The sequence below is a fragment of the Hypanus sabinus genome, chromosome 8, assembly GCF_030144855.1.
Source record: "Hypanus sabinus isolate sHypSab1 chromosome 8, sHypSab1.hap1, whole genome shotgun sequence".
Lineage (NCBI taxonomy): Eukaryota > Metazoa > Chordata > Chondrichthyes > Myliobatiformes > Dasyatidae > Hypanus > Hypanus sabinus.
In genome coordinates, this window is record NC_082713.1 from 124,149,708 (window position 1) to 124,163,159 (window position 13,452).

General features: G+C 42.1%; 1 protein-coding gene across 3 annotated transcripts in view; it reads left to right on the top strand.

The window, feature by feature from the left end:
* Positions 1-13,452, top strand: part of nup205 (nucleoporin 205) — a 128,903-nt gene that overhangs the window by 54,691 nt on the left and 60,760 nt on the right. For all 3 annotated transcript variants that reach the window (XM_059977747.1, XM_059977748.1, XM_059977749.1), the window contains 7 exons: positions 1,485-1,667; positions 2,078-2,128; positions 6,232-6,441; positions 6,694-6,793; positions 8,963-9,100; positions 10,114-10,303; positions 12,675-12,795. In XM_059977747.1, the coding sequence (XP_059833730.1) occupies positions 1,485-1,667; positions 2,078-2,128; positions 6,232-6,441; positions 6,694-6,793; positions 8,963-9,100; positions 10,114-10,303; positions 12,675-12,795 (993 nt within the window). The remainder of the gene's footprint in view (positions 1-1,484; positions 1,668-2,077; positions 2,129-6,231; positions 6,442-6,693; positions 6,794-8,962; positions 9,101-10,113; positions 10,304-12,674; positions 12,796-13,452) is intronic.

Consider the following 13,452-nt stretch of genomic DNA (forward strand, 5'->3'; position numbering starts at 1 on the left):
CAGAACTCAGCAGGTAAGGCAGCATCTATGGGAGGAGGTAGTGACGACGTTTCAGGCAGAAACCCTTCATTAGGAGTGAAGTAACATGGGATGGTCGAGGGGGAATAAGAAGTGGGAGGGAGGGATGAAGTAGAGAACTGGAAGGTGATAGGCTGAAGGCAATAGACTAGGGGGAAGGTGGAGAATTATGGGAAATAAAAGAGAAAGCAAGGTAGGGCTGGGGGGAAAAAGAGAGAGAAAGAGAACCAGACTAAAATTATAGATCGGGATGGGGTAAGGGGGGGGGGGTGCAGGGGTATCAACGGAGGTCTGTGAGTACTAGGAGGCTACCTAGGCGGGAGATATGGTATTGCTCCATCGACCTGCGTGTGGCCTCATCTTGACGGTAGAGGAGGCCATGGACAGACATATCAGAGTGGGAGTGGTCTGTGGAATTGAAGTGTGTGGCCACAGGGAGATTCCGCCACTGCTGGAGGACTGAGCACTGGTGTTTGGCAATACGATCTCCCAGTCTGCGGCGGGTCTCCCCAATGTATAAATGGCCACATCGGGAGCACTGGATACAGTATATCACCCCAGTTGACTTGCAGGTGAAGTGGTGCCTCACCTGAAAGTACTGTCTGGGGCCTAGGATGATGGTGAGGGAAGAAGTGTGAGGGCAGGTGTAGCACTTCTTCTGTTTGCAGGGATGTGCCTGGAGGGAGGTCGATGAGGGGGATGAATAGACAAGGGAGTCGTGTAGGGAGCAATCCCTGCAGAAAGCTGAGAGTGAGGGGGAGGGGAAGATGTGGCTGGTGGTGGGATCCCATAAGAGGTGGCGGAAGTTACAGAGGATTATATGTTGGATCTGTAGGCTGGTAGGGTGATAGGTGAGGACCAGGGGGACTCTATCCCTGGTGGGCTGGCGGGGGGGTGGGGTGAGGGCAGAGGTGCATGAAATACAGGAGACGCAGTGGAGGGCAGAGTTGATAGTGGATGAACGGAAGCCCCTTTCTTTAAAAAAGGAAGACATCTCCTTTGTCCTAGAATGAAAGGCCTCATCCTGAGAGCAGATGCGGCGGAGGCGGAAGAATTGAGAGAAAGGGATAGCATTTTTGCAGGAGACAGGGTGGGAGGAGGAATAGGCTAGGTAGCTGTGAGTACCTGTGTAGCATACTACAATCTTTCACCATTTAAATGATCTGATTTTCTATTAAACCAAATTAACCAACCAATTTGGATGCCTTTTTGCAACAAGTTCTCACAGAGTACGTGCAAGGTCCACGCAGGCAGCACTGGAGGTCAGAGTCAAGGCTGTATAACTGGAGCTGCTTCCACAGGTTGTGTCACTATACTGCCCTCTCCAATTGACTGGCAGAACATGACTAGTGCCTGCAAGATTGTGTTCTAATTAGATTCCAATGCAATCACAATAAGGTGAAGAAACCCTGAAGATGGTTAGCAGAAACTTCCCAGTACTCATGCTCATTCATTTTATCTTCTAGAGTGAGAATGCTCGTCTGGCTCTCTGTGAACACCCACAGTGGACTCCTGTTGTGGTAATGTTGGGTTTAATCCAGTGCAGTATCCCACCAGTGTTAAAGGCTGACATACTGAAGACATTGGCAGCATTTGGCAAATCACCAGAGATTGCTGCTTCTCTTTGGCAATCGTTAGAATATACACAGGTAGGTAAAACTTAAGGCTTTGTCAGGTTTGGTAATGTATACAGTGGAGTTGACTGGAAGGAGTATTATGAAGGTGAAATGAAAGTTCTCAGGAACAATAATTCCTGCTGCTAAATGCCACACTGGAAGTGGACTACAGGTGACATTCCTTTTCTTGAAAATGAGCAGCTTGTGGAAGGGACCTATGATGAACACATGTTGCAAAACAGCTCGAAAGGGCTGGAATGGTAGAGGAATCAATGCTGATGAAATAGAAAATCTGAGCTATAATGAGAACATCAACAGGGCTTGGCCAAGCAACTTGTGGTGTCAGTTGTGCATGTTCTGACCTTGCCTTCAGAACCATTAATTTTTATTATGTTTCAATTATAACTGACGTATTCTTCAACAAGGACGCTTCTATCTTTCAGATTCTGCAGACAGTTAGAACCCCAAGCCAGAGACAAGACACTGGGATTGAGGTGAGCATCTGTTAAGTAAGGATCTGCACTGATTGAACAGGGTACCCAAGCTACGAAATGTGTGTAATTTGTAATCCAAAGGTTTCTCATGTGGATGTTCTGGGATTTATCAGTTGGTGTCATGTCAGTAATAGAGGAGGTGATGCACTGGATGCTGTGACTTGCTGCACAGTAAAGGGAGCTTAAGCATTGAGAAACTTAATGATCTATGGGTGGGATAAAAATGAGTGATTTCATGGAGAGTTTTCTCACTTTTAAAATGTAAGTGCAAATAATGGAATTAATTTACAGTTGGCCCTCTTTATCCATGGTTTCAACCAACGGATCGGGAAAACCAGGAAATTCTGTCTCCAGCACTCATCATTTGAGCATGTGAAGACTTCCTTTTCTTGTCATTATTCCCTAAACAATGCAGTATAAATACAGTATATTTACATTGTCTTAGGTATTATAAGTAATCTAGAGATGATTTAAAGTATACAGGAGGATGTGCATAGGTTACCACAGATCGGGATCAGAAAAAAAAACCCGTTAAGTTCTCTCTCCAGCACTCGTTGTTTGAACGTATACAGACTTTTTTTTTCTTGTCGCTATTCCCTAAATAATAGTTCATTATTCCCTAAACAATACAGTATAACAACGATTTACATAGCATTTACATTGTATTAGGTATTATAAGTGATCTAGAGATGATTTAAAATACAGGCAGTCTTTTAAGTCGGAACAGGTACATCCAGTATTATTTAGTGTCAGTTAGTCAACTGTTTGTCTTAGTATATAGTACATACCTTACCTTTCTATGCATATAAAACATTTTAAGAAACGTATGTGTTTCAATGAATAAACCACTGTGTTGCTTAGTAATAATTGTTGCTTTCATCGGGGCTGGGCTTTTCACATTCTCCATTATTCTCACTTTATCCTTTAAAATTGTTCCGATCATTGACCGACTGTAGCCTAACGCTTTTCCAGTGACTGATGGCGTTTCACCTCTTTGCAATCACTTTATTATTTTCCACTTTATTTTCAATTGTGATCGTTTCCCATCAACGAAACAGGAATATTGCGGATTCAGCAGCAGCCACGGGCAGTGGGTTGGAGCTTCCCCGGGTCCTAAAGTCCACTCGCACTGAGACAGGTTAAATAAGGGGCTTGAGCATCTGTGTTTTTTGGTATCCGTGGCGGGGGGGGGGGGGTCCCGGAACCAATCCCTTGCCCGTAAGGAGGGCTATCTGTGCTCTTCCATCAGAACATTTTCGTTGTGTACCACACAATTGTGTTTATCAAATCAGTCTGAATGATGAGTATCTTTAGAGTCTAAACCTGGATTCCCAACCTGGGGAGCGCAGACCCCTCGGTTAATGGTTAGGTGTCCATGGCATACAAAAGGTTGAGAACCCCCTGGTTTAGACCATCTCTTTCTTATAGATATTTTCAGCAATTACCAGTATTTCATTCAGACTTTGATTGCTTATGGTTGTTCATTTTATTGTCGTAATTCTTCAATACTGGGAGCAATACAAGATGTGAAAAATAAAAAGGCATTTCAACTGCTTTGAATGTATTTTTGTTTGGTGGGAAATAGGTGAGGAATGAAGTTAGAAACTTTAGTCATCGTGTTTGCCAGCAACTGAAAAAGAAATCCACCAATAATTGTATGAATCAATTACTGCTATTGGATTTGGATTGCTTGGATCACATTGCTTGGAATTGATTAATGTCTCATGCCCATTCCTTTATGCAAATCATACAGAGCTGTCTGTCATGACATTTGCTTCTAAAAATAAATGCTATTTTAAATTCTGTAAATGATTATCTAGATAAGAGTGGAGCCTGTAAGGTTTATATATGTATATATTTTTTGCCCTGAAGTATTTTCATCATCTGGATTATACTTTAGGCAAATCTTTCTGAAGCTGCATTGATTTAATCTGGTCAAATGACTGTGATCCAGAGCCGTGAACAGAGTCTGTTATTTCAGGATCAGGTTTATTATCACTGGCATGTGACATGAAATTTGTTCACTTAGCAGCAGCAGTTCAATGCAATACTAGCAGAGAGAGAAAAAAAAATAAATGAATAAAATGATAATAAATAAATAATAAGATGAGTAAATCAATTACATATATTGAATAGATTTTTTAAAATATGCAAAAAAAAACAAATAATGTATATTTTAAAAAATGAGGTAGTGTCCAAAGTTTCATTGTCCATTTAGGAATCGGATGGCAGAAGGGAAGAAGCTGTTCCTGAGTCGCTGGATAATTTTATTATAATTGTAAATTTTGTTAAGGTTCAGGCCAAATGATAAAGTTTAGTGAAAAAGTCAGCTCTACATTTTGACTCTGTTTAATAGTGCTATTTAGTCATTCCAGTATGTATTTGTGATAGATCAGATTCCCTTTCAATCAACAAAGGTTACATGATGAATTGATACATATTTCAATCACTTGGATACAGAGAAAATAAAAGAGCACATCAGATTTGTTGTGCAGTGCAATGGTTGGTGAATTTGAATCTATAGTAAACTTTGGGCCAATGGCTGATGACCGTGCACTGTCCTGCTCACAGGTCAGCTCATCGGTCTTGTGCTTGTGCATTGAAGATCACATGAAAATTGGAAATAGGCTGGGGTTGAATGTTAATGCATCTTTTTTCCAATTTTGTCAGTGTATGGGAAAAATAGCATTTTAGTGATGTCTGGCATAATTAACACAATGTTTGAACATGATTGCCGACTCTTATTAAAAATGTAACTGGGCTGTTTGTTTATTTAGCTTCATCTTTGTCATTGATTTCCAGTAGCTTAACTACTCCCCCCCACCCCCCACCATTTTCAAATTTTCAATTATTTACAACTGTTTGCACTTCCTGAGATGTCTAAGGTAACCAGCCAGTCAGCCCTGAGATCAGTTGGTATTTTAAAATTAGCTACTTCCATGCATAGTGTAGGACCCTTTGCTCACTGTCTCTCGTCTTGAAGAATGAGAAACAAGCAACTAGGTTTCCTGGTTTTAGCTGTACTCCTCCAGACTTGATCACAGCCTTTTATTGCTCCTGTTACAGACTTATGATCCCTACACTATTCTTCTCCTGCTTCCTGATCACAGTTTTTAATTGAATCAGGATGTCCAGTTACGGCATCTTATTTGATCATGGAGTCATTTAACTCTAAGCTGAATGTCCACTTGCAATTCCAGTAAGTTATCGAAGTTGTTACTCTGACCTCCGCTCATACAGTGACATTTCTTGTCCAAGCCGTCATTATGTTGCTCTCCATGTGCATAACCTAAATCTAACTGTCTCAATTGAGTTCAGTTAAATGTTCTAATTAGAACATTCACTTTGTGTTGGGCTGCACTATGTCGGCCCATTCAGTACATTATCCTGCCTTTAATGTACAAGAATACTGTATTTGATGTTATATATGGTCAGTAGGTATGAAATGTATAATGAGGGCTTGTTGGGTTTGTAAATGCTAAATTATGATAAAAGAACAGGGCAGGAACAATCAGACTGTTCTTTTTAAGAGGCATTGGCAGGCCAGATGGTGGCGCAATGGCATCAGCGCCGGACTCCAGAGCGAAGGTTCCTGAGTTCGAATCCAGGCGGGCCACCCCTGAGCACACTTTCCATCCGTGCTGGGTTGAGCGTTGAACTAGCCACTTGGCCTCATAAAGAAAACAAGGGTCGAGTCAGGAACGTTCATATCGTTTTAATCCGAAAGGAGACCAATCCTGACACCATGCACGAGACAAGAATGGCTGACTGTCTGGTGAGACACACTAAAAAAAAAGGCCAGAGCAACGCACACAAAATGCTGGAGGAACTGAGCAGGTCAGGCAGCACCTATGAAAGTTAATAAACAGTTGATGTTTCAGGCCGAGCCCCTTCATCAGAATTGGAAAGGAAGGGGAAAAAAGCCAGGGTCTTGGCCTGAAACATTCCTCCTGTATTTTGTATGTGTTACTCTGGATTTCCAGCATCTGCAGAAGACTCTTTTGTGTTTAGTATTAGAAGGGCAGTGCCGATTACTTCCTTGAGTGCTGCTTGATATCTGTGTATTCAGGGTGCAATGTATTATTATTTGGCTTTTTCCTCAGGTGGAGCTGAATGAAATTGAATCTCGCAGTGAAGAATATCCACTCACCAGATCATTTTGCTACCTAATAAGCACTTTGGTAGAAAGTTCCTTCCCCACAAACCTTGGGGCTGGGCTCCGTCCTCCAGGATTTGATCCATATCTCCGGTTCCTCAGGGACGCAGTGTTCCTCCGCTTTCCTACAAGGGCCTACAGGAGGGCTGCTGAAAAGGTGAGAAGTGAGCTTGTAAATATGGAAACAAAACTGGTTATTTCGTTTTGTCTTTTTTCCCCATTATGCTCCCCCTTGTATCACTCCATATCTGTTCTTTGATGTAAAAATTGAAAATACTTAACAAGTGTTTATCAGAAAGGGTAATGAAGGGTCATGCATAGTTTGGAATTCCAGAATCCTTAATATTTTGAATTAGTCTTTAGCCTCTGTGAGGCAATACTGATTATTGACATGCGTGATTTTCCATAGTGGGAGGTGGCCGAAGTTGTGCTTGAGGTTTTCTACAAACTGCTGAGAGATTATGAGCCACGAGCAGAAGATTTTGCAGATCAAATGGTTGAGCTTCAAGGTAAGTGATAGAATGTTGAGGATTCCCAAGACTAACTGTATCTCAATGGGATTTAGCTTCCAAGCTGGACTGAATGTGGTGTATTAATGGTTGTGCTGTTAAGACTTCCCAGGTTTCATGTAACATTTTGAAAATCAAATTTAGTTTATAATTCCTTTTCCCTTTGCTTCTTTTTCCAATTTTATGTGTTTTTGGATTTGGGAATGAAGTAGCCTACAAATCACTGCAGTGTACTGCCGAAACCATTCTCTACCCTGTTTCATTGGTACCCCTGCAGCAAGCTCTGTTACACTGATGTGACACTCCTATCCATTGTGAGCTATTGATAATGCCATTTTATGAATGACTGCAATGCCAATTAGTATTTAATAAACTGCATAGAAAGCAGGAAATTTGGCCAGTTAACGGCATCTATAATTGAGGATAGGCTCGAATCCGGTATCAGACATTTCAAAAATCCTATGACAATAAAGCAGTCAATATGGTTTTCAGAAAATGAAGACATAGACTGCCGATGCTGGTATCTGGAGCAACAAGCAATCTGCCAGAAGAATTCTGTAGGTTGAGTAGCATCTATGGTAAGAAAGGCATTGTCCACGTTTTGGGTTGAAATCTCATCTTAAACATGGAGTATCCTAATGCAAGGTTTCATCCAGACACGTTGGCTGATGTTTTCCTCTCACAGATGCTGCTCAAGCCACTGAGATCCTTCAGCACATTTGCTTGTTGCCTTATATAATTAAACAAATGTTGGACACATGTGCTAGACTCATTTGGAAATGTAACAAACATGGTGAATAAAGGGTGACTTCCAGGTATATTGCATATGGATTCCTTAAAGACATTTGACAAAGTGCCACATAGTAGGTTACTGCATTAATTTGAGTGGGTGTTGTCGCTGGTCAAGGGGGTTGTCTCTTGACATTGGTAAATGATTGGTCACCTACCGAAAGCTGAGAGCTTTGACAAATAGATTGTTTTTGGGTTTGCAATCAGTAACTAGTGGGGCACCACAGGCCTTGGTCTGTGTTGTGGAGTGGCACAGTAGCATAGTGGTAAGCATAACACTATTACAGCACCAGTGACCCAGGTTCAATTCCACCACTGTCTATAAGGAGTTTGTAAATTCTCTTCTTGTTCACATGGGTTTCCTCCGGGTGCTCTGGTTTCCTTCCAAGTTCCAAAGACAAAGGGTTAGGAGGTTAATTAGGTGGCACAGGCTCATTGGACTGAAAAGGCCTGTTATCGTGTTGTAAAATAATGAAAGTAAAAATATTCACTGAATCTTGGGGATTAAGTGTACATTGAACATAGAACAGGTGCAGTCAGTACAGGAGCAGACTCTTCGTGCCATAATGTTGTGCTCAACCAGTTATATTAGTTAGCAAATGGCCAACTAAATTCATCCCCACTGCCTGCATAATGTCCGTATCCTTCCATTTTCTCACATTCAGGTGCCTATCTAAACATCTCTTAAAAGTCTATAATGTATCTCCCTCTACCACCACTCCAGGGAGTGCATTTCAGGTACCTACAACTCTGTTTTACATTTAAAAAATAACTTTACCCTCACATTACCTTTGAACTTAACCCCATCTCACTTTAAATGCATGCTTCCGTTAATTCAGACATCTTAGCCCTGGGAAAAGGAAACTATCTACTCTATCTATGTCAGGTCTCCCCTTGGCCTCCGCCACCCCAGAGAAAACAACCCAAATTTGTCTGGCCTCTCATTATAGTGCATGCCCTCCACCTGGATGCTCTTTAAGAAACCCAACGCTCCCCCTTCCTTTGCTTCAAAATGCCCTTCATATTAATATGCTCAGCACTGCTCTCCCTATCTTCCATGTCCTTCTCCTTGGTAAATACTGATGTAAAGTACTCATTAAGGACTACACCCACATTGTCTGCATCCAAGCAAATGCTTCCCCCTTATCCTTGAGTGTTCCTACCCTCTTCTTACTTATCCCCTTTCTCTTGATGTACAATATGTGTAAAATAACTTGGGATTCTCTTTAATACTGCTTGCCAAGGACCTTTCATGGCCTCTGCTGACCTTCCTAATTCTCTCCATTATTCTCACTATTTACTGTACATGTTGCAAACATGCTATATCTAATTCCAAAATAGATGTGTGAAATGATCTGCTCTTTATCGTTGAACCCTTAGGAGAACTCGTGGTTGCATACAAGTCTCCAGGATACAATCTGATGTTTCACTTGCTGAATGACTCTCCAATGCTGAGTCTTTGTCTGAGTCTTTTGGAGGAAGGAGTTAAACTATTGGATACTTGTGCACCATTCCCTGGTAAGCAAATAACAATGCACAGTTTGATAACGAGTTAGGGTACTGATATTTTAGTAGTGTTTTTATTTTTAAAAAACTCATATTTCCTAAGTCCTTTTCTGCTGCTTCCTTGTGGCAACCTTTGTAACTAGCTCTGATGACAGTGGAGATTTGAGCCTTCAAAGGTTGATGATCTCTTGAGATTTACACAACTAGCTAATGGGAGAGGCATTACATTGACACCAATCCCATCAGACCCAGAGGTCTTCTGGGTGGATGGTGGATTTGGTGATGGCTACTGGGACGTATCTAGTGCAATATCACAACAGACACAGTTTCATGTAGAACTGTTGGCTAGGAGCATTCACTTTTGTAAAATTATCTTTGAGTCACGGAACATTGTGTAAATAAAATGTCTTTTGATCTGGAAACTGTAATAAAGCTGTTCTTCGCAGTTTTTTCAGTAGACCATCTCTGGTGTTGACTCCACATGATGCAACAATTATTGAAACTAAAGGGGGTAAAATTCAGTTTGCAGACACTGGCTTCCATCTGAGCACTGCTTTTGTAGATAATGTTTCATATTCCTGCTGCACGTTTACTTTTGACTCAAATCGGTCATGACTGAAGCTAGCAAGACACTGAACTATGAACTCTGAGGAGAATCCTCTGATCAAAGCCAATTATATTTTTCCCGACATGTCAATACTTGTATCTCAGATTAAATTAGTAGAAAATAGTATAACGACGTTTCTTAAATATACTTGCAACTCAGGTCAACCAAGTGGTCATCACCCTCCCATTCCCTCACACCTCTCTTGCTTCTTGCCACTCCCCTTCCCCCAGCCTGCTCACACCTTCCCCACTCCAGTTCCTTTCCTTATCTCTCACTTGTTCTCTCCTTTTTCTCCATCTCTTTCCTGTTCACAGCCTCTGACACTCCCCCCACCCCCAGTAGCACCCCTTCTTCACCCACTGGACTCCAGCATGATGCTGTATTATTAATTATGGGTTCTGTTCTCCAAATGCTTCAGGTAAAAAGCACCTGGAAAAGGCAGTGGAATATTCTTTGGGTCTTCTGGAGCTGGCCCTGCAGAAAGAGAATCAGTTCATGGATTGGCTGAGGGAGAGCCACTCCTCCACCATTGCCACCCCGCTTGAACAGCTGCTGCAAGGCATCAACCCACGCACCAAAAAGGCTGACCATGTGGTCAACATTGCCCGGTGAGTAGAAGATATGCCAATTTTACACATGGCTCTTACTAATGCAAAATTAGTAGGAAAGTCACTTAATGGAATGATGGAACAATAGATAGACCAGGAATTCCCAACTTTTTTAAATGCCTTAGACCCCTAACATGGACCGAAGGGCTCATGAACCCCAAGTTGGGAACCTCTGAGATAGAGCATTAGAGGAGGGCAACTGGTCCATCGCACGTTTTATGGATTGAGCAATCCCAAAAGATTCATTCCTCTTCCCTTTCCAAATATCCTTATGAGTATTAATGTAATGTTCTTAGGTACGTGGGTGAGAGGGGTATGGAGAATATGGTCTGGGTCCAGGTTTATGGAACTAGGCAGAAAAGCAGGTTGGCATAGACTAGATGGGTTAAGCGACCTGATTCTTTGCTATAGTACTCTGACTCTTTGGAAAACAGTTGTCCACCTTGGAGATCCCACTCTTTCTGATTTCCTGAAACATTGCATGATCATATTGCTTCCTTTACCCTTGGAGTTATTTTTTTATCTTGATGCCAAAGCTTATTCTGAGACTTGCCCTAGCTTTCCCATGGAAGTTCTGTTTTCCAGCCCAGAATGGACATGGATTAGTGTAACCATTGATATTAGTCTAGTAGGATGCTGCCAGGGATGCTCATCACTGGACACAAGCATTTTACTGGTAGAAGAGGAAAAACTACAAGTTGCTGGACTTAAACCAGTAACTGCACAAACCGAGACAGCTCTCTAGTTGTTCCATGTGTCACACTGATTTTGGTTGTGCACTTGGATCCTTCCATCTCATTTGTTGCGGAATGGCCAGTCCCTGGAATGTGTGCTGCAAGAACTTTTCAGTATCTCATGCGACCTGCACTATCTCCAGCTTGAACTTGAACTTGTAGACTGTCCTGTCTCCCTTTCTCTTCACCATCTATAACCTCGGACTTCAACTACAACACAGAGTCTTGCCACCTTCAGAAGTTTTCTGATGATTCTGCCATAGTTGGATGCATCAGCAAGAGAGATGAGGCTGAATACAGGGCTACGGTGGGAAACTTTGTCACATGGTGCGAGCAGAATCATCTGCAGCTTAATGCAAAAAAAACTAAGGAGCTGGTGGAAGACCGGGGGAGGGCTAGGGCACCGATGACCCCTGTTTCCATCCAAGGCGTCAGTGTGGACATGGTGGAGGATTACAAATACCTGGGGATATGGATAGACAATAAACTGGACTGGTCAAAGAACACTGAGGCTGTCTACAAGAAGGGTCAGGGCCTCAGTCTCCCCTTCAGGGAGACTGAGGTCCTTTAACATCTGCCGGACGATGCTGAGTATGTTCTACGAGGCTGTGGTGGCCAATGCTATCATGTTTGCTGTTGTGTGCTGGGGCAGTAGGCTGAGGGTAGCAGACACCAACAGAATCAACAAACTCATTCATGAGGCCAGTGATGTTGTGGGGGTGGAACTGGACTCTCTGACGGTGGTGTCTGAAAAAAGGATGCTGTCCAAGTTGCATGCCATCTTGGGCAATGACTCCCATCCACTCCATAATGTACTGGTTAGGCACAGGAGTACGTTCAGCCAGAGACTCATTCCACAGAGATGTAACACTGAGCGTCATAGGAAGTCATTCCTACCTGTGGCCATCAAACTTTACAACTCCTCCCTCGGAGTGACAGACACTCTGAGCCAGTAGGCTGGTCTTGGACTTATTTCCACTGGGCATGATTAACTTATTATTATTTAATTATTTATAGTTTTATATTGCTATATTTCTTCACTATTCTTGGTTGGTACGGCTGTAACGAAACCCAATTTCCCTCGGGATCAATAAAGTATGTCTGTCTGTGCTGGAGAAGTTAGAGGTTTACTGTATTTAGAACAATACAGGGCTCTTTCAGTACCATTGAATTCTCTCAACATCAGAACTGATGGACGCTGTCTATCCTTTTATTTAAATATTATATCATTTCACAGTGATGCATATTTATTATTTGTTCAATATTTGAATGTAATTTGTTTGCAGAGTACTTGACTCTCTCTCCTCATTCTTTTGCTGCTGGCCCTCAAGATGATTAGAAATTTTGAGAACTTTACTGTTTCACTTGCTGCACATTCCGCTCGCAGTAAATTTCTTCCATCAATATTTAGTACTCTTGATTAAACTGTTCTGAACCCAGTGCTGTGTGAAACCTGAAGTTATTAGGAATGCATGGAATGCTCATACTTAAGGCTGTTTTGACTTCAACATGTTAAGCTCACAAAAGGCTGCATCTATCTTTGTGAAAACTAACTGCGTACCACAAGTAAACTGTTGGGATGTTGAAAATCCAAGTAAACGCTGGGCAAAAGTTTTTATGCTTCTCCTGTTCCACAGCTACCTGTGCCATGGAAGTACCAACCCTGATTTGGCCTTTGGAAGTGCTAAGATTCTGTGTTACATCACACGTTACCCAAATATCCAGGTGAAACTTGTGGGAGACTTCACTCAGGACCAGGTAAAGTGCCGATTTCTATTACTGATGATTTGCTTTGAAGCCCAAGACACATAGCGGGGATATTGAATTGCTCTTCAACAAAAAGTTGTTTCAGCAATAACTATTAAGTATTGGAAGAGCTACATGCTTCACAGAAAGGTATAAATTAAATTTGAGCTGTTGGAGTAAGTGATGGCCAATTGACTGTCAAATTTTAGTCTACAAAACAATATTTGTCATAATAGCACATACGGTCAAAAAATAATATTAGCGCACATCCCTGAGTGGCATGGCCTGAAGATTGATGGTGCATGGGATGTTGTCTTGGAGCCATGTTTCTGTAAAAACAAAACACAGCAGTTCCTCGTCTCATGCTGGGTCAGATGTAGACGACGACAATTCAGTTTATCTTCTGGGGAGTGAACACAGGAGAGTAGCACTGGTGAGAAAGCCGACCCACAGGGGCAGCCCCCAGTCCAACATGGTTTCTAGTGTGCCCACCGTGCCTCCTGTTCTCTCCCACACGGCCTCTGATGCCTCCTCCCTGGGAGGATTTTGAAATCATTACAGGGTTACAGTAACTGGCCCACTTTGGTGGCTGTGCTATAGTATTTAATCTGAGAAATATTATATAACATAGCCCAAGCATACCACTAACAGAGATACTTAAACTCTATA